A 25,909-nucleotide genomic window follows, 5' to 3' on the forward strand; every position below is an offset into this window, starting at 1 on the left:
TCACCTGGCGCCTTGCCTGATAGCCTGGTTCACCCCTCTCACCTGGGGCCTTAACTGGTGGCCTGGTTCACCTCCTCACCTGGCGCCCTGCCGAGTAGCCTGGATTACTCCTCTCACCTGGGGAGGCACGAACTGGCCCGGGCTGACTGACCTCCCTCACCTGTTTGGCTTTAGGCTCTGGGGCCCCCTGCCCGGGTGTTTCTGGGAGGCTGGAGGGTCCCACGTGAGCTCCACCGCGGGCAGCTGGAGGGAGTAGGGCAGTACGCTGAGCGCCGGGAGGGGTGTGGCCCTCCTGTCCTGCCCGCAGCCCCACACCGGCCGGCCCGCCTCGGTCCCTGCCCCGCGCGCTGACGTCACCGGGACCTCCCGATCCTCCCGGCCCAGGCTGAGCTGCCCACGCTGCTGCCCGGGGCTCGTTGCCCGGCGCGGCCTCTGCTGGCTCCGGCAGGCGCGGGACTGCGAGGTAGGGGGGCGCGCGGGGAAGACTCGGGGGCGCAGGGACCGAAAGGGACCTCCGTGCCGGGGCGGGTGGGCAGGGGCAGCTCCGGGTCCAGCCCGGCCCGCGCTGCAAGCCCCGAGGACGCCCGGGCGGCGGCGGCTACGAGCGCGCAGGGACCGCGGAGACGCGAAGGGCGCACTTGGCGAGGGTTTGGTGCAGCGCCGCTCCGGGGTCGGCACAGCCCGGGCAGGTCCCGCAGAGGGAAGGCCGGGCCAGGGAAGGGCCACGCGCCCCCTCCCCGCCATACTCTCCCAGGCCGGGCGACCTGCGCGCTTCCCGATGGGAGCAAACTGGGGACGGGTCAGGAATCCAGGGCCAGGCGCCCGAAAGAAGGCGTTTCCGGGCTGGGGCGAGCCAGGTGGGTGCGGGACGTCCCCGGGAGCCTCCAGGGCGCAGAGAATCTCGTCGTGCCCAGGGCTGCCCGCAGCCTGCGTATGTGCGGGGGAGGGAGAAGGCTTCCTCCCCCAGGAGACTGAGGGAGAAGGCGGTGGATATGATCCCTGCAGGGAAGTAAGACAGGTCTCAAAACCAGAAAAGCAAGGGAGAGGTGACAGAGAAATGGCAAACTTTACAAAGGACCAGGGAGGGCAGGGACGTGGGTCCTTTCTGCGCCCATCACCAGAGGGAAATACTTGGGAGAGGAGTTTGGGGTTCGCAGGTGAGGAGAGAGAACAGGAAGCCAAGAGTCTGGCCCGGAGGCCACTACCCCTGTGGTCTAAGCCCCCGGTTTCCCCTCCTAGCGAATGGAAACTGAGAGGTGAGAAACCCCCAAAACCATCCGTCTGTCTCGTTCTGCCTGAAGGTCTCGGCTGTCAGCTAATGAATAGCTCGGTGGAGCTGCTGGGAGGTTTTGCAAAGCGCATTCAGAATAGCGAGAATCAGAGCATGGTTTCTTGCCCGAAGGCCGGGCATCTGCGTGGTCAGATGGGGGAGAATGAGTGCCCGGAGCTGTACGGTTTAGGGCAGCCTGACCTTGGATACCTGGTTCCTGGGCCAGTCTGGCGGCCCTTGTTGCTTAGAGTGGCAGACCCTCCCCGGGGGGGATGCGGACGTGCTCTTTTCCAGTCTTTGGACAAAAAAAGGCAAGGGGAGGAGGAAGGAGAAGTGTCTGAGTTTACCCATGGTATTAATAGCAGCAGGGCTGGAACGCGGGTGCTGTGGGAGAGGAGACGTCCTGCCCTCTGTCCCCGTCAGAACATCCCTGCTCCAGGAGCAGCTGGGGTTTCAGTGTGAAGCATGGCTTTGATAAACCAGGCCCCGCTGGCCCCCAGCTGTGTCACCAGGGCCAAGTCACTTAACGTCTGAGCCTCAGTTTCCCTACCTGAAACACCGCAGTGGCACCTCCATGTGTGGCTTGGAGGACGCAGGCACGGGACCTGTTGGCTGCTGTCATGACTGCAATGAGCAGAGGAGGGGGACACACCGTGGCAGGGCCCAAAGGACAGCGAGGAACCTCCATCTGGGGGTCTCCTTTTTGGAGTATGGATGAGTTGGTGAGTGCGAGAGGGTGCTGGGAAGCTGACCCCCACTAATGCGGCTCCCTGCCCGAGGGTACCCCCAGGGCTCACATGCAGCTCTGGCTCTATGTAAGGAGTGGTCTTGTGCAGAAATGACCTGGCAGGATGGAAGGACTCAGGTGGCAGCTGACAGTGGGGACCGGGGTTTTCCTGAATGACCCACGAAGATGAATGTGGCCACAAGGTTTCTTGAGAGGAAACAGTGTCTGGGCAGACGTCATGCCCTGGACGCCCGAGAGCTGTACCTGTGTCAAGGGATGGGGGGACCTAGGCATTCTCATTCCCAGCTTGGAGCCTGTCACACCATTCTCCAGTCTGCACTGGGAGGTGGCTGTGTTTTCGTGTGTGTGTGTGTGAAAGACAGACAGGGACAGGGTCTTACTCTGTCTTCCAGGCTGGAATGCAGTGATGCAATCATAGCTCACCACAGCCTCGACCTCCAGGGCTAAAGCAATCCTCCTATCTCAGCCTCCCTAGTAGCTGGGACCACAGGCATGCGCCACCATGCCCAGCTAATTTTTAAAATGTTTTGTAGAGATGGGGTTTTGCTGTATTTCCCCAGGCTGGTCTCAAACTCCTGGACTCAAGCGATTGTCCCAGGAGGTGGCTATTTTTAGAGCTTGCCTCTCACGTCCTATTGATCTTCCAGCCGGGCCAGTCTGAAGCTGGCGTGGCCACTGCTTCCTGGGTGGCTCGGGTTGGCCGACGTTTGTGGTGTGTCTCTGGCTGGGTTTCCAACGTAGATGCTCTGAGTTACCCGTGTGCCCACCACTGCTTGCGGGTGTGCAAACAGCCATCTGTGGTCGTGGCTCCTCTGTGCATGTGCTCTGGCCCCCTGGAAAACTTGCTGCTGTGGTCCTTCCTGTTGCTCCCATTCTGTCCTCCTTGAATGACTTAGATGGGCCTGACATTGGCAGTTTGGGCCCAAGTCACACCTGGAACCAGTGTAGTAGGGCTTGTGAACTTTTGGTAAAAAGAAGGCATTTCTCAGCCGGGTGTGGTGGCTCACCCCTGAAATCCCAGCACTTCGGGAGGCTGAGGCAGGCAGATCACTTGAGGCCAGGAGTTCGACACTAGCCTGGCCAACATGGTGAAACCCTATCTCTACTAAAGATACCAAAATTAGCCTGGCATGGTGGCGTGCGTGTGTAGTCCCAGCTACTAGGGAGGCTGAGGCATGAGAATCGCTTGAACCAGGGAGGAGGAGGAGGTTGCAGTGAGCCGAGATTGCGCCACTATACTCCAGCCTGGGCGACAGAGGCAAAAAGAAAAAAAAAAAAGCATTTCTCATTTCCTGATGCTTTGCCTGGAGTAGGAGGGTTTGCTGGCAGGGAAGCCTCTGACCAGGGTCTTTGGGTGGTCAGGTGGGTGTGGGTGCTGGCAGGAAAGCCCCCTCGAGAGTAGGGGAAGGTCCGTGCGTGAGGACTGGAGTGGGGGGTCACTGTGTTGGGAGTCAAGATCCAGGTGAGCTGTGTAACCCTGGGCAAGTGGCTTTCCCTCTCTGAGCCTCATTCTCCTGGGTTATGACATGGGTGAATCTCAGGATGGTTTTGGAGGTCGGACAAGGTGTTGCATCAGAAAGTGATTTTGGGCCAGGCATGGTGGCTTATACATATAATCCCAGCACTTTGGGAGGACAAGGTGGGTGGATCACAAGGTCAGGAGTTTGAGAACAGCTTGGCCAATATGGTGAAACCCCATCTCTACTAAAAATACAAAAATAAGCTGGGCATGGTGGTAGGCACCTGTAGTCCCAGCTATTTGGGAGGCTAAGGCAGTGAACCCAGGAGGCGGAGGTTGCAGTGAGCCGAGATCGCGCCACTGCACTGTAACCTGGGTGACAGAGCAAGGCTCTGTCTCAAAAAAAAAAAAGGTCAGTGATTTTGGGGCTTTGCAGGGTGGCAGGCATGGGAAGGGGAATGTTGGTCAGGGCCAGTCCGGGGTGCCCGCAGGTATTGCTATCTGTTTTACCGTGTCCTTCTCTGGAAAGCTGGGACACAGACCCTCCTGGGCATCTGGAAGGCCCTGGGCTGCTCCAGAGAAATAATTGATAAGCCCCCCTCGACAGAACAAATCATTCTGAGCTGGCTGTGGTGCTAGGGGAATGATTTGGAGGTAACTGGGAGGTGATGGTGCTTGCCCCTCGTCGGTGGCAGTGCTGGTGAGCGGAAGGTCTGGAAGTGAGGAGCTGGTGAGCAGGTCATGTCACCGGTACTCAGAAGCAAAAATAAGCTGGTGAGTCTCCTGTGGCATCAGGTGCTCCGAGGCTGGGTAAGCACCACCTCCTCCTGCTTGGGCCAGCCGGGCTCCTGGAGGAAGACAGGTGGGATCACACCCATCTCACCTGGGAGGACGCTGAGCCACAGTGGGGTTAAAAGAGAACCAAGCTTGGCCGGGCACGGTGGCTCACGCCTGTAATCCCAGCACTCTGGGAGACTGAGGCGGGCAGATCACAAGGTCAGGAGATCGAGACCATCCTGGCTAACACGGTGAAACCCCATCTCTACTAAAAATACAAAAAAAAAAAAATTAGCCAGGCGTGGTGGCAAGTGCCTTTAGTCCCAGCTACTCGGGAGGCTGAGACAGGAGAATCGCTTTAACCCAGGAAGCGGAGGTTGCAGTGAGCCGAGATTGTGCCACTGCACTCCAGCCTGGGCGACAGAGCGAGGCTCCATCTCAAAAAATAAAAATAAAAAAATAAAAAGAGGACCAAGCTTATGCCAGAGCCCCCGGTGCTGTTGAGGGTATCACAGCTTCAAGGGTTTCCTGGGCGCCTCTTCCGTAGCGAGGCCCCCGGGAGTCCCCGAGGGGGCTCTGAGAGGTTGCTGGGGGCTCTGTCATCACATGCTGATGCCTGGCGTGGCTAGGGCAGGAGATGGGCTTTGCGTAGCCCCGTACCCCACCCCTTGGCCACAAGCCCAGCAGCGGTTCCCCACCTCACTCAGAGCAAAGGTTAAAGCTCCTCCAACAGCCTCCCGGCTCCTGTGCGACGTGTCCCCATCTGCCCCCAGTCTCGTCCGCTGTTCTTTCCCCCAATTCGTTCCAGCCACACTGGCCCCCTCCGGCTGTCCCCTGAGCCCCCAGACGTATCTGCCGAGGGCCTGTGTACACCCACCTCTGTCTGGGACGGTCTGCCCCTCCTCCCTGCTGCCTCCTCGCTCAGACATCCCACCTCAATGGAGCCCACTCTGATCGCTCTCTCAGGAATGGGAGTGCGGGCCTGGCACGCCTGAGCCCTGCCACACTCTACAGGGAGGTGTTTGTTTTGAGATGGAGTTTTTGCTCTTGTTGCCCAGGCCACAGTGCAATGGTGCGATTTCTGCTCACTGCAACCTCCGCCTCCCGGGTTTAAGCAATTCTTCTGCCTCAGCCTCCTGAGTAGCTGGGATTACAGGCATGCACCACCATGCCCGGCTAATATTGTATTTTTAGTAGAGATGGGGTTTCTCCATGTTGGTCAGGCTCAAGACCAAGTTGGTCTTGACCTCCTGACCTCAGATGATTGCCCACCTTGGCCTCCCAAAGTGATGGGATTACACGTGTGAGCCACTGCGCCTGGTTGGTGGGTTTTTTGTTGTTGTTGTTGTTGTTGTTGTTGTTGTTGTTGGACACAGGGTCTTGCTGTCATCCAGGCTGGAGTGTAGTGGTGCGATCACAGCTCACTGCAGCCTTGGACTCCTGGGCTGAAGACTTCCTCCCACCTCAGCCTCTGGAGTAACTGGGACCACAGATGTGTGCCACCACACCCAGCTAAGTTTGTTTTGTTTTGTTTTGTTTTTTGAGATGGAGTCTCACTCTGTGACCCAGGCTGGAGTGCAGTGGCATGATCTCTGCTCACTGCAAGCTCCACCTCTCAGGTTCACGCCATTCTCCTGCCTCAGCTTCCCGAGTAGCTGGGACTATAGGCGCCCGCCACCATGCCTGGCTAAGTTTTTGTATTTTTAGTAGAGACGGGGTTTCACCGTGTTAGTCAGAATGGTCCCGATCTCCTGACTTCATGATCTGCCCACCTCAACCTCCCAAAGTGCTGGGAATGCAGGCATGAACCACCGCAGCCAGCCAGCCTTTTCTTTTTCCAATAGGACCTGTCACCTTCTAACCTACCATATACACTATTTACTTAGCACTTTTGCCAACTGCCTTCCTGCTGGAGCATCTAAGCTCCATGGGGACAGGGACCTCTGTTTTGTCCACTTATGTTTGAAAACCCCTGGCAGAGGGCCCAGCACCCAGGAAGCCCTCGACAGCTAATGTCACTGTCACGAGTCCACTTAACCGGGCCACAGGGTGGCTGATGCAACACTTACTGGGCATATCTGTGAGGGTGCTCGAGATGACGTATAGGACAGTGGGTTCAGGAAGGTGGACTGCCCTCCCCAAGTGGCTGGGCACCTTCCAACCCCTCAAGGCCCTGAATAGAACAGACGGCAGAGAGAGGAGTTCACCCCTCATTTCCTGCCTCGCCGCTGGAGCTGGGACATCTCATCCTCTCTTGCCCCGGGACTGGATGTCCACCATCGGCTGCCCTGGTTCTCAGGCCTCCGGACCTGAGCTGAGTTTGAATCACGCCTCCACCTTCCCTGGTCTCCGGCTTGTAGGCAGCACACTGTAGGACTTCTCAGCCTCTGAGGCCTGTGAGCCAATTCTCATAATCCTTATTTTATTTTCATAGAGTAGAGATGGGGGTCTATGTTGCCCAGGCTGGCCTTGACCGCCCCTGCTCAAGTGATCCTTCTGCCTCCCAAAGTGCTGAGATTACAGGTATGAGCCACTGTACCTGGTCATAATCTTGTAAATATACATGTGAGATTATATTACATTAATATATTATCATACATACTAAAATCTCATATATATGGGATTATATTACATTAACATATATACTAAAATCTCATATATATATAATATATATTTTATTTTATTTTTTGAGGTGGAGTCTCACTTTGTCACTCAGGCTGGAGTGCAGTGGCGCGATCTCGGCTCGCTGCAACCTCTGCCTCCTGGGTTCAAGCGATTCTCTTGCCTCAGCCTCCTGAGTAGCTGGGATTACAGGCACTCACCACCACGCCTGGCTAATTTTTGTATTTTTAGTAGAGACAGGGTTTCACCATGTTGGCCAGGCTGGTCTTGAACTCCTGACCTCAAGTGATCCGCCTGCCTCGACTTCCCAAGGTGCTGGGATTACAGGCGTGAGCCATTGCGTCCGGCCTATTATTTTATATATATTGGATAAATGAATGAACCCGTGTGTTCACCTGCCCTGGGACCCACCCGGCCTCTTTTAGAACCACTGATCATGCATCTCTCAGCTGCTTCTGGCTGACGTGGGTCTGTGCTTATGGCTCCTCCTTGCTCAGCTTCTGGCCCCGCTGCAAGACTTGTCCACTGTGGCCCTTTCCATGGCCACGGGATCTGGTCCTCTCCATCATCTGTGTATCTGTTTCTTTCTTCCCCTGTGGTCCAGAAGTGGGAATTCCACCCTGGTGTGAACCTGCCAGGACTGCCCTGTTCACTCCAGGAGTGAGACCTATGCTGGAGTCTGGTGGTGGGCATGGGGGTCTGGGCACAGGCTCAGTCTGCATAGAACCCACGTGGTCCCGGTAAGGTGGGGCCCTGCTTCCCATGGTGATGGGAACCATGGTGCTTGAAAATCTGCATGTTCAGGCCGATGCGGTGGCTCAGGCTTATAATCCCAGCACTTTGGGAGGCCAATAAGGGAGGATTGCTTGAGCCTCAGAGTTCAAGACCAGCCTGGGCAACATAGTGAGACCCTTCTCTACAAAAAGAAAAAATTGACTGAGCGTGTTGGTGCATGTCCGTAGTCTCAGCTACTCAGAAGGCTAAGGCAGGAGGACTGCTTGAGCCCAGGAGTTGGAGGCTGCAGTGCGCTGAGTGTACCATAGCACTCCAGCCTGGGCGACACAGGGAGATCCTGTCTCATTTAAAAAAGAAAAAAAGGCCCGGCACAGTGGCTCACGCCTATAATCCCAGCACTTTGGGAGGCCAAGGCAGGTGGATCACTTGAGGTCAGGAGTTCGAGACCAGCCTGACTAACATGGTGAAACCTTGTCTCTACTAAAAATACAAAATTAGCCAGGCATGGTAGTGGGCACCTGTAGTCCCAGCTACTCAGGAGGCTGAGGCAGGAGAATTGCTTGAACCCGGAGGCGGAGGTTGCAGTGAGCTGAGATAGCGCCATTGGATTCCAGCCTGGGTGACAGAGCGAAACTGTCTTGGGAAAAAAAAAAAAAAAAAGGAAATGGACATAACTATTATTAGAAAACAAAATCTGTGTGTTCCAACCCCCCCGCCCCACCCCCACAACCTCTGATTCTGGTGTGGCATGGCGTTGCTTAAGTTAGATTTAACCCTACTCCACCTCCGTTTCACCCTCTTGAAAATGGGGACAAAACCTGCACCCACTTCTCTGAGGGTTAAAGCAATGAAGCCCTGCCTGGAACACAGTGCGGTTTGTGGCTCTTGATAGTCTTTTGTTTTTTTTTTCAAACGGAGTCTCGCTCTGTGGCCCAGGCTGGAGTGCAGTGATGCGATTTTGGCTCACTGCAAGCTCCGCCTCCCAGGTTCACGCCATTCTCCTGCCTCAGCCTCCCGAGTAGCTGGGACTACAGGCGCCCGCCACCATGCCCGGCTAATTTTTTTTTGTATTTTTAGTAGAGACGGGGTTTCATCATGTTAGCCAGGATGGTCTTGATCTCCTGACCTTGTGATCCGCCCGCCTCGGCCTCCCAAAGTGCTGGGATTACAGGCGTGAGCCACTACGCCTGGCCGATAGTCATTTTTATCTGCTGCTGATGACTTAGAAATTCCAGGGCTGGCTGGGCGTGGTGGCTCATGCGTGTAATCCCAGCACTTTGGGAGGCTGAGGTGGGCAGATCACCTTGAGGTCAGGAGTTCAAGACCAACCTGGCCAACGTGGTGAAACCCTGTCTCCACTAAAAATACAAAAATTAGCTGGCCATGGTGGCGGGTGCCTGTAGTCCCAACTACTTGGGAGGCTGAGGCAGGAGAATCGCTTGAACCCAGAAAGTGGAGGTTGCAGTGAGCCAAGATCATGCTACTGCACTCCAGCCTTCAGGGTAGAGGGAGACTCTGTCTCAAAACAACAAAAACAAGAAACCTTGAGGGCTGGTGGGATTGTAAACTGGTGTGATCTTTCTGCAAAGCAATTTGCAGTACAAATCAAGATCCTTTAAACGTCCACATGTGGAATTTTCTCTTCTAGGAATCGGCCCTGAGGAGCTGAAAACACAGACTTAGTACAAAGATGTTCATCACAGTGTTTTTGGGCAGTGGTTGAAAATAGCATTTTTATTTATTTTTTTATTTTTGAGACAGTCTTGCCGCGACGCCCAGGCTGGAGTGCAATGGCGCGATTTCAGCTCACTGCCACTTCCACCTCCCAGGTTCAAGTGATTCTTCTGTGTCAGCCTCTTGAGTAGCTGGGATTACAGGCACGTGCCACCACGCTAGGCTAATTTTTGTATTTTTAATAGAGACGGGGTTTCACCATGTTGGTCAGGCTGGTGTTGAACTCCTGACCTTGGGTGATCCACCAGCCTCGGCCTCCCAAAGTGCTGGGATTACAGGCATGAGCCTCCGTGCCTGGCTGTATTTTTTATTTTTTTTTAATACAAGTTAAATTTTTTTGTTGTTGTTGTTTTTTTTTTTTTTTTTTTTGAGACAGGGTCTCACCCCCTCCTCCAGGCTGGAGTGCAGTGGCATGATCATGGCTCACTGCAGCCTTGACTTTCTGGGCTCAGGTGATCCTCCCACCTCAGCCTCCTGAGTTGCTGAGACTAAAGGTGCACGCCACCACTCTCGGCTAGTTTTTTGTGTTTTTATTAGAGATGAGAATTTGCCATGTTGTCTGGGCTGGTCTCGAACTCCTAGGCTCAAGTGATCCACGCGCCTCAGCCTCCTAAAGTACTGAGATTACAGGCGTGAGCCACCACACTCAGCCAAAAATAGCATTTTTGTATAATGTTTAAGGATTTGGAAAATGCTCATGATTTACGAAGCAAAAAGATACAGGATTATATATGCAGTTGGATCTTAAATTTGTAAAATATATTTGGAGAAAGAAGCTATAGAAAGCTCCGGGTTGGCAGTGATCTCAGTGCAAATTCAGTCCCAGCCCCTCCCATCCTCTAAGCCAGTACGTTTCTCTGGAAAAAATAATATCTGTGTATATTTGTGTGCACACATGTATATACAGCTGTGTCACATTTTCCCCAAAAGAAAATGTATAAATTACATATATCAAATTTGTTTATGATTCACATATACATAGGAATATGAGCACATATACATGTATTTTCCAGATGAATGTGTAAAACTGGAGTTAGTGGGCCAGGCGTGGTACATATGCCCATGTTCCCACTATTCAGGAGGCTGCTGTGAGCCAAGATTGTGCCACTATACTCCAGCCTGGGCACAGAGCTAGAACCATTCTGTTAAAAACAAAAACAAAAAAACAAACAGGTGCGGTGGCTCACGCCCGTAATCCCAGCACTTTGGGAGGCAGAGGCAGTCGGATCACTTGAGGCCAGGAATTTGAGACCAGCCTGGCCAATGTGGTGAAACCCTGTTTCTACTAAGAATACAAAAATTAGCCTATCATGGTGGGGGGGCACCTGTAATCCCAGCTACTTGGGACGCTGGGGCAGGAGAATTGCTTGAACCCGGGAGGTGGAGGTTGCAGTGAGCCCAGATCACGACACTGCATTCTAGCCTGGGTGACACAGCAAGACTCCATCTAAAAAACAAAAAGAAGTTGGGGGTGGGGAGTCTGTGTGCAGTGGTTGATGCACTTCGGGAGGTTGAGGAGAGAGGATTGCTTGAGCCCAGGAGTTTGAGATCAGCCTGGGCAACATAGTGAGACCCCATCTCTACAAAAAATACAAAAATTAGCAGGGCATGGTATACACACCTGTATTCCCAGCTACTTGGGAGGCTGAAGCAGGAGGATTGCTTGAGCTCAGGAGTTGGAGGCTGCAGTGAGCTATGATTGCACCACTGCACTCCAGCCTGGGCGACACAGCGAGATCCCATCTCTAAAAAAGAAATCAGGTTTAGTTAAAGAGAGTATAGGGCTGTTCCTTCTCCCTGCAAAAACAAAGCTGTTTCTGGTTTTCCGGCTAGGGCTGGCAGGTCTTGCAACTTGATGGTCTGCAGAGAAATGGGTTTTGCGTGTCTAGCTCAGCTTTCTAGAGGAAGCTTGTCTGAGGGCTGCTGATTCATAAGGGTATATTCATACATCCTTAGCTGCACCTGCCTTGCTGCATTATTTGTGCATCTCATTTCTGTGGTTTCTGGTTCGTTTCTAGCCTCTCCCCACAACCACCCCTTTGCTTTTATCTGTTCTGTGAGGCTTCCCCTGCCCAGCCCACTCTCCATCTGCCCTGGCAGGTCTCACAGTCTCCGGACAGAGACATAAGTGTAGCCTGGAACCAAGCATGCGCTGACGGCTCTCAGGCGTGTTCCTGAGTGTGGGGTTGCCCAGCTGCTGCTCTGGTCGGAGCATCTGTTTTGCAGGGTGGCTTTGTCACGGTTCTGCCAGCCCCATGCCCCCCACTGTCTCCTCCCTACCTGGTCCGTCCTGGGCGTAAATCCGCTGTTGCTTCTCCACCTCTCCTTGTTTCTAGCTGGTGGGGTTTGGCACAAACGCCTGTCCTGACTGCTTCATCTGGATCTCGAGACCCTCACGTGTGTCCTGGGGATGTCTGGGTGCTCTTGGGGCTGCCTACCCTCACCCCTCCAAACATATGCTTGCTGGGCGCACAGGGACCTGCCAGGAAAGCTTGTAATTGGGATGAAGAGCTGCCATGATGGGGGTTCCTGGGTTTTGGGGGGTCCCTAGGTGATGGGGGCTCTGGGTGAGGAGGAACCCCAGGGGACGGGGGGCCCAGGTGAGGGTGCACACTTTGTGATCACGCTGTGGAGAAGAGCATTTGGTTTCCACCTGGAGGGGCCCTTCTAGCTCTGCAGGGAGGGGAGGAGGACTCTCTTCCCTCCAAGGGCTCCAGACAGAGTTGGCTGGTAAGAGAGAATGGAAGAATGGCCTTGGGGGGCCCTGCCCTTCTGTGGGGGCGCATGGACACATGTCCCTGCCCCTGCTGAGCAGGACTTACTTCCCCATACCCAGTTCTGGATGAGGGAAGCTTCTGGAAGAGATTGTGGCTGTGCCCTGGGTGGCCCATGGGACCCAACCTGCTAGAGAAGATGAAGTGGTTGGATGTGTCCTTCCAACCTCGCTGGGTGGCAGTGCTGTGTCCTGGAGGGGCCGGGACTCCCTCTGACGCCCTCGTCCTCTGCAGAGCTTGTCCCCAGGCCTGGGCAGGAGCGGCCCGTCCCCTGCCTGGGACATCGGGCTGTGTGTACTCGGCAGTGAGGGGACCCCTGTTTGTGTCATCCACAGGGTGCTGTGGGCCCGGAAGCGTCCATGCCTGAGGGCACCCAGGACCAGGCAGAGCTGGGCCTTGAGGGCCCTTGGACCAGCGTCTGTCTGCAGGGAGCCCCCGGTAGCCGCTTGGATCAGCCCAAGGGAAGATTCTGGACGAGACCGTGGCCGTCCCCCGGGTGGCCCATGGACAGCAGCAGGGGCTCCCAGGAGTGGCCAGGCCCTGCCCGCCCACCATGCTGCAGTGTAGACCTGCACAGGAGTTCAGCTTCGGGCCCCGGGCCCTGAAGGACGCCCTGGTCTCCACTGACACGGCCCTGCAGCAGCTGTATGTCTCCGCCTTCTCCCCTGCCGAGCGGCTCTTCCTGGCCGAAGCCTACAACCCGCAGAGGACGCTCTTCTGTACCCTGCTCATCCGCACGGCCTTTGACTGGCTCCTAAGCCGCCCCGAGGCCCCCGAGGACTTCCAGACCTTCCACGCCTCCCTGCAGCACCGGAAGCCCCGCCTGGCTCGGAAGCACATCTACCTACAGCCGATAGGTACGGGGCACCCGCAGCCATCAGCACGCTCCTGGGGGACCAGCTTATATATAGCACAAGGGGGGATGTCTGTGCATAGCCCCTAGCAGGACTGAAACGAGGGAAGAGGGCCCTGGGTGTTTGGGATGCCAGGGTGGAGGCAAGGAGGTCCTGGCTGGGCCAAGGTTTCTTTCCTCCCACCCCATCCTGACACGATGCTCAGACGGCCCAGGCTCTGGGACTGGTCCCCATGCAGGTGTGGCCTCATCCAGATGTGCACGGTCCTGGCTATGCCTGTTGAAACTAGAGCCATCCTAGGCACTGTGCTGCGGGCTGTATAAAGATCACGCTGGGTGTAGTGGTGCACACCTGTAATCCCAGCTACTTGGGAGGCTGAGGCAGGAGAATCGCTTGAACCTGGGAGACAGAGGTTGCGGTGAGCTGAGATCATGCCACTGCACTCCAGCCTGGGTGACAGAGTGAGACTGTCTCAAAAAAAAAAAAAAAAAAAAAAAACCACTTCCTCTTTGGGGTGCCGAAATGAGGATCAGCCCATTTCGCAGGCAAGGAAATGGAAGCCGGGAGAGGTCCCTTGACCTGTCTGAGTGGCAGAGCTGGTCACTGGTAGGGACGGGACTAGAATGCAGGTCTATTTGAACTTGGGGCTGGGGTACTCATCCTGATGCTATAGTGGGAGGGGCTGGGCTGAGCAGGGTGGGGGCTTGAGGGCGCAGAGTGGTCACTGTCCTCGGAGCTCTGTGTCTGGCAGAGTCTGGGGGACCCAGGGTGAATGGGGGGCCGAGACAACAGGCATCCGTGCTTGGAAGGGAATGGCCCAGGCAGATGCAGGGAGTATGAGGAGCAGGGCCGGCGCCTGTGCCTCTCACATGCCAAGAGCAGCCTGGCAGAGATAGCACACGGGACGGGGGCTCTCGGGCTCGGAGAGGAGGAACGGGCTGGGGTCCACTTCTGACGCCCGCGCACCACGCCTTTCGGCATCTCAACAGCAAGCCAGAGCAGGGCTGGACCTCGGCTGGCCTCGCCCCATGCAGGCTTGTCACCAGCCCTGGTGGTCCACGCAGCCCCCTTCCTGCCCCTCAGGACCCAAATCCTGCTGGTGTCCATTGGTCTCAGCATCCACCACCCCACAGCAGCCAATCCAACAGCTTGGGAGCCACCCACTTCCCTCCACCTCCCTGCTAATGGCTCAGAGCCTCGCGTCCCAAGCTCTGATGCGCAGACACATGGGCATGTTGTCGAGACACAGGGGCCGGGTCAGGAGGCGGGGGCTGGGCCGGGCTCTGCATTTCTCTCCTTTCCTGGGTGAGGCTGATGCTGCTGGCCTGAGGTCCCGGCAGCTGATTTCTCACTGGTCTCCTGGCCTCCACCCTGGTCCTTGTCCATCTGTCCTTCTGGTGTGTGCATCCCTCCAGGGGCTGCCCTGGGAGCTCCCTGCTGCCTCTCCAGCCTCGACCTGCACCCTTGTGTGCTACTGTCTGCCCCAGCCAGGCTGGCATTTTGCAGCCATGCAGCCTGGCTCTGTGTCCTGCTGTCTGCCCCAGCCAGGCTGTCTTTTTGCAGCCAGGCAGCCCGGCTCTGTCTTGCTCTGTGCCCAAGTCAGGCTGGCATTTCGCAGCCAGGCAGCCCGGCTCTGTGTGCTGCCTGCTCAGCTGCAGTGCCTGGCACTAACCCTAGAAGTCCCTGTCCCTGGTGAGGCCCTGCCTGCTCCCTCCCTGCGCTCACATGCGACTGTCACTGCTGTCCTTCCATCTGTGCATGAACCTTTCCTCTGTGTCCCTCGGTGTTTGCCCTTTTGAAAAAGTCATGCTTTCTGTCCCTTTTCTAAGCCCGATGCTCCGTTTGCTGTCAGGGCAGGTCCACACTGGCTTTGTTCACCCAGCAGGCCGGTGTCTGCAGGCGATTCCCGGGGAGGGAGTCCCAGGCGGGTGGGGGCGCCGCAGGGCTGACGGCGCTGTTCTCCCACCAGACCTGAGCGAGGAGCCAGTGGGAAGCTCCCTGCTGCACCAGCTGCGCAGCTGCACGGAGGCCTTCTTCCTGGGCCTGCACGTCAAGTACCTGCCCTCGGTGGCGGCCGCGTCCATCCGCTGCTCCTTGCGGCCCAGCCGGGACTCTGACAGGCTCCAGCTCCACACAGGTGGGTGAGGATGCCAGCGGCGGCTCAGGCCAAGGCAGGCCCCTTCCGGAAGGAAGAGGGGGGAGGAAGGCGCCCAGGAGAGGAAAGGAAACTTTTCCTCCTTTTTGGTGGGAAACGTCCATTTCCCAGGTGTTTGGGAAGCAGGACTGAGACGGGGAGTTCCTTCTTCCCACTCAGGAGTGTCTGGGGAACTGACCATACAGCCAGTGCCCACGGGAAAACGCCACAGCAGGAGGAGTGAGCCCTTCTTTTTTTGTTTTTGAGACGGAGTCTCGCTCTGTCGCCCAGCCTGGAGTGCAGTGGTGCGATCTCGGCTCACTGCAACCTCCCGGGTTCAAGCGATTCTCCTTCCTCAGCCTTCTGAGTAGCTGGGACTACAGGCGCACACCACCACACCCAGCTAATTTTTGTATTTTTAGTAGAGACATGATCTCACTGTGTTGGCCAGGCTGGTCTTGAACTCCTGACCTCAAGTGATCTGCCTGCCTCAGCCTCCCAAAGTGCTGGGATGACAGGCGTGAGTCACCGTCACTGGCTTGAAATGAGCACTTCTAAGTCCACTCAGCATGGCTCCAACCTTCCGTCTTTGCATAGTACTTTACATGTGCCTAGAAGACCCCTAACCCTCAAGCCCTTACCCCTTCCCTGCAGGTCGCTGGCGACTGGAGAGTGTGAGGCTGGGTTGAGAGGCAGAGGTGAAATGAGGGCTCTTTTGGTGGATAGGAAACCGAGGCTCAAGTTTAGGGAGGGCGTTGAAAGGGCTGGAATGTGCAGATGGACGGCATTCATCATCCATTCATCATCAACCATTGCTGCTTTTGTCAGTTATCGCCTCTGCCCCATTCTCTTCTCTCCTGTGACTCCAACTGAATGTATATTAATCCATCTTACTCTCTTATCTATAATATCTTTTATGATCATTCATGCTTTAGTCTGAATTTATTCTCATCCTTTGGCTAAGGCTTACTCTCTCTGGAGTCACATCTAAGGTACTTTTTTTTTTTTTTTTTTTTTTGAGACGGAATCTTGCTCTGTTGCCCAGGCTGGAGTGCAGTGGCGTGATCTCGGCTCACTGCAAGCTCTGCCTCTCAGGTTCACGCCATCCTCCTGCCTCAGCCTCCCGAGTAGCTGGGACTACAGGCACCCACTACCATGCCTGGCTAATTTTTTTGTATTTTTAGTAGAGACAGGGTTTCACCGTGTTAGCCAGGATGGTCTCGATCTCCTGAACTCATGATCCGCCTGCCTCGGCCTCCCAAAGTGCTGGGATTATAGGCGTGAGCCACCATGCCTGGCCTCATCTAAGTTACTTTTAAACCCATATATTGAGGCTGGACATGGTGGCTCACACCTGTAATCCCAGTACTTTGGGAGGCTGAGGTGGGAGGATAGCTTGATGGCAGGTGTTCAAGACCAGCCTGGGCAACTAGGCCAGACCCTGTCTATGCAAAAAATATAAAAACAGCTGGTAGTGGTGGCACACATCTACAGTCTCAGCTACTTGGGAGGCTGAGAGTTTGAAACTGCAGTGAGCTGTGATCGTGCTACTATATTGTCCTCTATCCTGGGTAACAGAACAAGACCCGATCATTTAAAAAAATCACAACCCTCATATATTGTGTTCCTAATTTCAGTTGTCATGTTTGTCAGTTCTATAGTTTCTAGTGGATTCTATTTCAAATTAGCAGTGTCACGCTTTTATAGGTCTCAGTTGCCTATGACACTTCTTTAAGTTCAGCATTGATGTCCATGAACATAGTTGCTTGACAGTCTGTCCGATGATTGTACTATCTGGAATGCCCATGTGCCTGTATTTGTTATTTCTGCTAATTTTGTCTCAGTTATCCTGCCTCATTGTGCCTTGTTATTTTCAATTGTTAGTTAGGCATCTTATTGGAAAAATTAGTTTAACTTTGAGAATTTTTGGCCTGGGCCGATGTTTTTCACCATAGAGGATTTTCTTTTCCTTCTGCCAGGCACCAAAGGGCTGAATGTGGGACAAAGATGTGAAGCTTTTCTGGGTCATCCTGATGGTCCCCAGGGCTCTGCATCCCTCCCAGGGTAGGAAGCATGTCATCAGGGTCATCCTGCCCACTCCCTGACCCCAGAAACAGTCCAGCTTCATCTGTTTGAGCTCGAATCCTCCCCGTTTTTCTCATTACGTCTCTGCCTTGGTTACTGAGTTGTAATTTAGATAGTAAAATTCATCCTTTTTAGTGTACGGTTCTGAGACTTGACAAATGCGTACATCATGTAGCCATCACCATTCAGATAGAGGGCGGCTCTCTATCCCTCTACTGGCCGCCAAACCTTCCTCTGTAACTCACTCCTCCTCATCTTGGGTGTTGGAAGAAGCTGTTCTTTGTCATCCACTCTGCCTGTCTGGCCATCTTTTGGTGGGAGGGTTGTCTAAATTCCCTAGTGTACCATTACAGGGAGCAGCCACTGTTGACATTTGGGGGTTGATAGGGGTCCCCTGGCTGGGGTGGGGTGCCATCCCCTGGGTGGCATGTTTCTTTTCTGTGTCCCAGCCTGCTTTCTGGGTGCAGCCTACACTCCACAGGCTTCCCTGGCCCCTGAGGTCCTAGAGTGGGGTCTGGGGGCAGTGTGGCCTGCCTTGGCCCTGGCCCTAAAACAGAGCTGGGGACCCTGTGCCTCTCAGGCTCGGCCTCTGCAGCCTCAGCTCTCCTCACCTCCCCGACACTGTACCCAGTGCGTCTCGCCTGTTATGGCCTCCCACCTGTCCGTGCCAGGACTGTGGCGGCTCAGAGACAGCACCAAGTCCCACAAGGGTCTCTCCAAGGCTTTTCACCCCCTCTGCTTAGTGAACGAACTGCTGTTTCCCCCAGCCGCACACTTCAGAAGGTGCACGGGGGAGCCCTCGGGAAAAAGACGTGCACTCGGGAAGGTTCAAAAGCATGTGGAACCCAGAGGGTATGCCAGGTTGCATTTGTGTGGTCAGCTCAGCCTGGTTTTTAATTTTTTTTTTTAGAAATGGGGTCTTGCTGTGTCACCCAGGCTCAAGTGCAGTGCTGCGATCATAGCTCCCTGCAGCCTTGAACTCCTGGGGTCTTCTGCCTCAGCCTCCCAAGTGGCTGGGACCACAGACATGTGCCACCACACCTGGCTAATTATTTTGATTATTGTAGACATGGGGTCCTGCCATCTTGCCCAGAGAGTAGCATGCGTTGGATCACTGCAATGGTTTCCTGGGACTGCCGTAACAAAGCCACAAACTGGATGGCTTAGGGACATTTCTTGTCTCACATTGCTGGGGCCCGCAGTTCTTAACCAAGGTTTTGGCAGGGCCACGTGGTCTCAGAAGGCTCCATGGAGGGTGCTTCCTGGCTGCCTCCAGCTTCTGGAGGTTGCTGGCAATGCCCGGCCTTCTGTGGCTTGCAGATGCACAACTCTAACCTCGGCCTTTGACTTCACGTGAGCTTTACGCCATGTGCCTCTGCGTCTCTTCTAAGACTCTAGTCAGTGGGTCTCCTTAATGGCCTCATCTTAACTGGATTACGTTTCTAAACAATGGCAGGTCCCAGGAGTTAGGACTTCCACCTGTCTTTTTGGGGGGATATAACTCGATCCACAACAATCATCACTGTCAATCATCATCACCTTGTTAGCATCATGGTCAATCAATCATCATCACCTTGGTGGCATCATTGTCAATCAATCACCTTGTTAGCAAAAATTCCTTGGCCTCTCCTCCAAGACTCGTCACTCATTTCCCAAGGTCATACCCTAGACCTGCATTGTCCAAGACAGTAGCCACTGGCCCCCTGTGGCTCTGAACACAAAAAATATAGCTGGTCTGAAATGAGATGTGCAGTAAATGGAAAATACATACCAGAATTGAAAAGTTAATACGAAAGGCAATGTAAACTCATAATTTAAACCTTTTTGGGTGGGGCACAGTGGCTCATGCCTGTAATCCCAGCACTTTAGGAGGCTGAGGGGGGAGAATTGTTTGAGGACAGTTTGAGACCAGCCTGGCCAACATTACGAGATCTCGTCTCTACAAAACATTTAAAAATTAGCTGGCTGTGGTGGTTCATGCCTGTCATCCCAGCTGCTCAGGAGGCTGAGGCAGGAAGATCGCTTGAGCCCAGGTCGACACTGCAGTGTGAGCTGTGATTGCACCACTGCACTCCAGCCTGGGTGACAGAGTGGGATGTTATCTCAAAAACAAACATAGGGCCGGCTGCGGTGGCTCACGCCTGTAATCCCAGCACTTTGGGAGGCCGAGGCAGATGGATCACGAGGGCAGGAGTTTGAGACCAGCTTGACCAACATGGTGAAACCGTGTCTCTACTAAAAATACAAAAATTAGCTGGGTGTGATGGCATGTGCCTGTAATCCCAGCTACTCAGGAGCCTGAGGCAGGAGAATCGCTTGAACCCGGGAGGCAGAGGTTGCAGTGAGCTGAGATTGCGCCACTGTACTCCAGCCTGGGCAACAAAGCAACACTCCATCTCAAAAAAAAAAAAAAAAAAAACAACACAGAAAAACCTCCTTGCCCATCTGTTCCTTTTAATGGTAGAACTCCTTGGAAAACACTTTCCTCCTGTGTGCCTCTGTGCCCCAACCCCTCCTCTCTGCAGTAACTCTGACACCCTCTCTGGGTTTCCTGGGCCCGCGGTGGCTGCTCTGCCTCCTTCCCTCCCTGGGCTCCTGGTTTCCCGGCTTTGATGTCATCGTGCCCAGGTTCAGCCCCGGGCCTCCCTGTATCTGTCCACACTCATGCTCGTGGGAACCACGCTAACAAGTTACACAACTTGCTAGCTTGGATGATCCACTGTGATCTTATAACTCTGCGGGTCAGGAGCCCCCCTGGGCTAAAGTCAAGGATCGCCTGGGCTGGTTCCTTCTGGAGGCTCCGGGGGAATCCATTTCTTGCCCTTTCCAGCTTCTAGAGGTACCCCCATCCTTGGCTAACGGCCCTCTCTCCGAGCCAGCCCTGCAACACCCTCAGGCCTCGTGTTGTCACCCAGACCCCCTGCTGCCTCTAACGAGGGCTTTTTTTTTTTTTTGAGATGGAGTCTGGCTGTGTTACCCAGGCTAGAGGGCAGTGGCACGATCTCAGCTCACTGCCACCTCTTACCTCCTGGGTTCAAGCAATTCTCCTGTCTCAGCCTCCTGAGTAGTTAGGATTACAGGCATGCAACACCATGCCCGGCTCATTTTGTATTTTTAATAGAGATGGGGTTTTGTCATGTTGGCCAGGCTGGTCTCGAACTCCTGACCTCAGGTGATCCGCTCATCTCGGCCTTCCGAAGCGCTGGGATCACAGGTGTGAGCCACCGCGCCCGGCCTTACCCAGGGTTCTTGTGATGGCATCAGCCTCACCTGGCTGATGCAGAATAACGCCCCCATCCCAAGATCTTTAATCATCTGCAGCCCCTTTTGCTGTGGGTACTCACAGGTCCCAGGGCTGAGATGTGGACATCTCTGGGGCTGTCATTCAGCTGCTGAGGTGGCTTCTTCTTCCCGGGGCTGCAAGCGGCAGTCTTGTTGGCCTGGCTGCCTCTCCAGTGTCCCCACCTGGCTGTCCATGGCCTCTCAAACTTATTGTCCTGATCTCCAAATGGCCCCGGCCCTCACTCCACATCATGCAGCACTGTGTGCCCTCAGGTCACACCAAACGCTGGCGGCCCATGCCTGACTTGGGAAGGGGTGGGGCCCAGGCAGAGGAAGACGATGACAGGGTGTGCCAGCCTCAGCCTGGAAGATGGGGGTCCCCGGCTACCTCCTGACCCCGTCCCCTGGCCCCTCCCCGCAGACAGCATCCTGTCCTTCTTGAAGAACAACAAGCCCGGGGACGCGCTGTGTGTGCTGGGCCTCACGCTGTCCGACCTGTACCCCCACGAGGCCTGGAGCTTCACCTTCAGCAAGTTCCTTCCAGGGCATGGTGAGCCGGGGCCCTGGCAGCTCTGCCTAGGGGACAGCCTGGCATGGGGCTGTGGCCCCCGTGGCTGCAGGGTACCCTCTTTGCTCTTGCTGCAAGCACCCTCCTGGTGGAAGTCAACACCCATGCATGGGAATAGGTGGCCCCTTCCAGCTCCTCCTGAGGAATGGCATAGGGGCCATGCCTCAGCCGTGGCATCTGCCCCAGGGCCCATCTTCATGTAGGCAGGACAGGGCCTCTCAGGACTGGTGTGTCCTTGGGCCATAGCCAGTTTGCATGAGAGCATGAGGTGGGTTTGATGGTGGGCCCCCCAGAGCCAAGGCTGACCCCTGAGAGTGCCGTTCTCTCCATCTCTCTCCAGAAGTGGGCATCTGCAGCTTTGCCCGGTTCTCGGGGGAATTCCCGAAGTTGGGGCCCAGCGCCCCTGATCCACCCCTGGTAGAGGCAGCAGCAGACCGCCCCGAGGTCCCCCTGCAGGACAGAGGCTGGGCCCTGTGCTTCAGTGCCCTGGGGATGGTTCAGTGCTGCAAGGTGGGTTGGGGCTCTGGGGCTGGGAAGAGGGGACAGGAGGGTGCTGGCTGAGCCCGCGGTGCGTCGGTCTGTTACACTGCCCCATCCTCACTGTGAAGTGGATGGACCCCTAACTCTATGGAACGAGGAAAGCAAGGGCACACAGCTATGAAGCAGCAGGGTAGCGATTAGAGCCCCAAGCCCCCATCCTGTGTGGCCTCCCCAGGGCCGCCCACCCTGACTCACCTTTCCCCTGGGGCCCTGAATGCAGCCTGTGCCGCCTGGGGCAGGGGGAGGGCGCCCGGACCACCTCCCGGCCATCCGGCCTCACCCACGTCCTCATTTTGGCCCTGCTGGGGCTGCCTGGGGGTCTGCCGGATGCAGGGGCAAGGTGGTGAGGCAAGGTGGTTGGCCTTCCCCCCAGGTCACATGCCACGAGCTCTGCCACCTTCTGGGCCTGGGGAACTGCCGCTGGCTCCGCTGCCTCATGCAGGGTGCGCTCAGCCTGGACGAGGCCCTGCGGCGGCCCCTGGACCTCTGTCCCATCTGCCTGCGGAAGCTGCAGCACGTCCTAGGCTTCAGGCTCATCGAGAGGTACCAGGTGAGTTGCCGAGTTGTGCTGCCCGGCTGGTGGGACCTGCGCTCCGGAGGCCCGCGAGCGCCACCTGGAGGCCACGGGGGCCGCGCACAGGCTTTGTCAACTGCCGGCTTCCAGGCAGTGCAGAGCCCCGGGCCCTGCGTTGGGGTTGAGCTCCATCCGAGTTTCACTGGCGGTAGGTCGAGTCCTGCCAGTGCCCACGTATGGCGGCTGTGGCCGGGAGGTTGCAGCGGGGTGGAGTGGGGACGAGGGCTTTTCTCCCTCTGTCAGGAAGAGCTGGCATTGGAGCCCTAGCCGGGAGGGGCCTTCCTGGTGCAGCCGGCGAGTGGCACGGTCTTCCCAGGGTAACTTCCTCTTTTCTTTCCGTCACCAACACTTGGGTCACTGCTGCTCAGAGGCGGCGGGAGCTGACACAACAAGGCTGTGTTGGAGGCAGCCTCCATTCCTAACTCCCTCTAGCTGTCGCTTGGGTGGGGTTGCCCAGCAAAGGCCTTGTCCATATTCATGGACATTTGTTTGAAAGCTCAAAAGCTTTTCTCTGAGTTCTGAGTGCAAAGGCAGGTGGTGGTAATTTTTCTTTAAACCCAGCTTTGGACGAAAACCAGTTATAAGGTGCTCACTGCGCACAGGCACCAGAGCAGTCAATGAAACCGCGCTGGGAAGCCCCTGCATCCTCCTCCTCCCGGCCGTCGAGGCAAGTGGCGGTGTGGTTCCCAGACTGAGCCTGTCAGAAGCCCCTGCAGGGCCCAGCTGGGTCCTGCTTCCTTCTGGGGCAGAGTGAGGATCTGCATCTTGCAGGGCTGCTGGGTGACGCTGAACTAGAGGCCGGGGCACTTCTAGCTCACAGTGCTGGAATCCCTCTGCAGGGATCCTCTCTGCAGACTCTGGCAGTAAAGGGAAGGTGAAGGGGGCACAGAGGAAACAGCTTTCCCAAGTGGAAGGAGGAGAGGAGCCTGTGACTTGGGGGGAGCCCAGGCGCAGCCGTGGCTGAGGGTAGGAGCATCTCCTGAGGGTGCAGGTGGCGTGATGGCTGGTCGGCACCTGGCGATGCCTTGTAAAGGTTGCTGCTGCCAGCTGTGCCCCGTTGAGGGGCAGCTTGGTCTGCAGAAAGTGTTGAGAGCTCTCATTTGATGCCTTCACTTGGGGTCTTGTGCAACCATCTGACATGAACTTTTATCATGTGTATGCCCCTCCCTGCACGTGCTGACCTGACATAGCCTGGATCCACCTGGATCTGAGCTGGAGGGTACAGCTCCTCCTCCAGCCCAGAGCGCTCTCCCTTCCACGAGCACCATCTCCCGGGGCTGTGGAGAGAAGAGGGCCAGGGCAAAGGCACTCCAGGGTGGCCTGGCCCTCCTGGCTGTTGTAGGGAGGGCAGTGATGCAGATGTGAGGTCACTTTCCGTCCCAGTGCTCTGGGAGGTGCTGGAGAGCCGACCAAGGGCCTGGCCAGAAAAGGTCACTGCTGTCCATTGACAGCAATCACTGAAATGCCTCTTGAAGAAAGCCTGACTTGTGGTCTCTGCCACTTCCTGTGGTGTAAACTAGTCTCACTATGGCTGATGTGAGCTCCCAATGTCAGTGAGCGCTGAGTTGGGAACAGGCGTGCAGTGGGACCTTGTTAAACGGTGTGTCCCCTGTACAGATGCAGGAGAGGAGAATACCCTTGAGAGCAGAGGCAAGAGTGAAATGGAGAAAACATTTAGGAAGTGAGTTTCAAGTATTCCCTTTGCTTTACATTTTTCTTTCCCCTTGTGGTCTCACCATGTTGCCCAGGCTGGTCTTGAACTCCTGGGTTCAAGTGGTCCTCTTGCCTCTGCCTCCCTGTGCTGAGATTACAAGCGTGAGCCACCATGCCCTGACCTTTGCTTTAAAATTTAAAATTTTATTTAATTATACGCTTTCTGGGTGGGTGCCGTGGCTCACACCTGTAATCCCAGCACTTTGGGAGGCCGAGGTGGGTGGGTCACCTGAGGTCAGGAGTTTGAGACCAGCTTGGCTAACATGGTGAAACCCCATCTCTACTAAAAAATGTAAAAATTAGCCGGGCGTGCTGGCGGGAACCTGTAATCCCTGCCACTCAGGAGGCTGAAGCAGGAGAATTGCTTGAACCTGGGAGGCAGAGGTTGCAGTGAGCCGAGATTGCGGCACTGCACTCCAGCCTGGCCAACAGAGTGAGACTCTGTCTCAAAAAAAAAAAAAAAAAATTTAAGTGTTCCATTCTTTAACTTTGGATGACAAGCAGCTTGCGAAGTTCCTAAATGGTGAGCTCTCGCGGGCGGGTACCTCTGACTCTGGCACGGCCTGGACCTGAGTCCTCAAAGGGCACTGGTCACAAGAGCCCTCACACCACCAGCCTGACTCCGGCCCCTGGGCAACTGAGGACGGTGGGGTCCCCTTAGGTGACGAGCTGGGTCTCCTGGCAGTTCCCTGGCTACACAAGGGCTGGCACGGAGCAAACTCAGCCTGTGTTTCTCCCTCTTAGAGACTCTACACCTGGACTCAGGCGGTGGTGGGGACATGGCCCAGCCAGGAGGCGGGGGAGCCGTCGGTGTGGGAGGACACCCCGCCCGCCAGCGCCGACTCGGGCATGTGCTGCGAGAGTGACTCGGAGCCTGGCACCAGCGTGTCGGAGCCACTCACCCCTGATGCCTGGAGTCACGCCTTCTCCTCGGGGCCAGAGGTGGAGCCAGAGGAAGGGCTGAGCTCCCTGGCGGCCTCAGAGGCTCTGCCACCACTTGGGGGCCCTGCGGAGGCCATCAAGGAACATGAACGGTGGCTGGCCATGTGCATCCAGGCCCTGCAACGGGAAGTGGCGGAGGAGGACCTGGCGCAGGTGGACAGAGCCGTGGACGCCCTCGACCGCTGGGAGATGTTCACGGGTCAGCTCCCAGCCGCCAGGGAGGACCCACCCAGCAGCAGGGACAGCGTGGGGCTGCGCAAGGCCCTGGGGGACAAGTTCTCCTCCCTGAGGAGGAAGCTGAGTGCCCGCAAACTCTCCAGAGCAGAGTCGGCCCCCTGTCCCTGGGATGGGGAAGAGAGTTAGCACAGCAGGGCCACCCTGCATCTCCTTCCCTAAGGATGCTGGCCAGCACTGTCCAGTAGCTGAGGCTACTACCGACCTGCTGGGGATTAAGAGGAAGGGTCTGGATGGGTGGTGGCTCAGGCCTGTCATCCCATCACTTTGAGAGGCCAAGGCGGGGGGATCGCCTGAGGCCAGGAGTTTGAGACCAGACTGGGCAACATGGTGAGACTCTGCCTCTACAAAAGAAAAATTAAAAAATTAGCTGGATGCAGTGGTTCATGCCTGTGGTCCCAGCTATTCAGAAGGCTGAGGTGGGAGGATTGCTAGAGCCTAGGAGGTCAAGGCTGCAGTGGGATGCGATCATGCCACTGTACTGCAGTCTGGGCAACACAGCAAGACTGTCTCAGGAAAAAAAAAAAAAAGGTTCTCTGGAGAAGCCACAGACCACCTGTCTTCAGGCGCCTCCTTCAACTCCTATGTCCCAGCCAGCCGCTCCCAGGGGCCTGCACAGCTGGAGGGGCCTCCCTAATCCTGGGCACTTCTTGTGGAGTACAACCCAGACTGTGCTGAGGTTGGGACAGAGCCCCCCTCGCCTGCAAAGGCAGAAGGAGGAAGCAGCGTGTGTCCTGTCTCCTTCCAGGCTGTGGGCCTGCCCTTCAGTTATTTATAGCTGGAGCTGGAGAGGCTGGCTCAGATGAGGAGTGACCCCGGGGGCACACCGGCTCCACACTGCCACCCAGCTTCCAAGGCTGAGTC

The 25,909-nt window shown here is 56.0% G+C and overlaps 1 protein-coding gene across 9 annotated transcripts in view; it reads left to right on the forward strand.

The window, feature by feature from the left end:
* The window catches only part of AMZ1 (archaelysin family metallopeptidase 1), a 60,161-nt gene that overhangs the window by 8,090 nt on the left and 26,162 nt on the right, over window positions 1-25,909 (forward strand). For 2 of the 9 annotated variants that reach the window (XM_032755766.2, XM_032755767.2), the window contains exons 3-8: window positions 12,455-12,976; window positions 14,943-15,110; window positions 20,896-21,024; window positions 21,383-21,552; window positions 21,956-22,132; window positions 24,614-25,427. In XM_032755766.2, the coding sequence (XP_032611657.1) occupies window positions 12,673-12,976; window positions 14,943-15,110; window positions 20,896-21,024; window positions 21,383-21,552; window positions 21,956-22,132; window positions 24,614-25,174 (1,509 nt within the window). In that variant the 5' untranslated portion in view covers window positions 12,455-12,672 and the 3' untranslated portion in view covers window positions 25,175-25,427. Of the gene's footprint in view, window positions 1-368; window positions 464-831; window positions 858-1,925; window positions 1,993-12,454; window positions 12,977-14,942; window positions 15,111-20,895; window positions 21,025-21,382; window positions 21,553-21,955; window positions 22,133-24,613; window positions 25,428-25,909 lie in introns of those variants that run through there. The other 7 variants (XM_032755765.2, XM_032755769.2, XM_032755768.2 and 4 more) reach the window with 7 other exon arrangements.

This window comes from Hylobates moloch, unplaced genomic scaffold (genome assembly GCF_009828535.3).
Source record: "Hylobates moloch isolate HMO894 unplaced genomic scaffold, HMol_V3 SCAFFOLD_1, whole genome shotgun sequence".
In the NCBI taxonomy this organism is placed as follows: Eukaryota; Metazoa; Chordata; class Mammalia; order Primates; family Hylobatidae; genus Hylobates; species Hylobates moloch.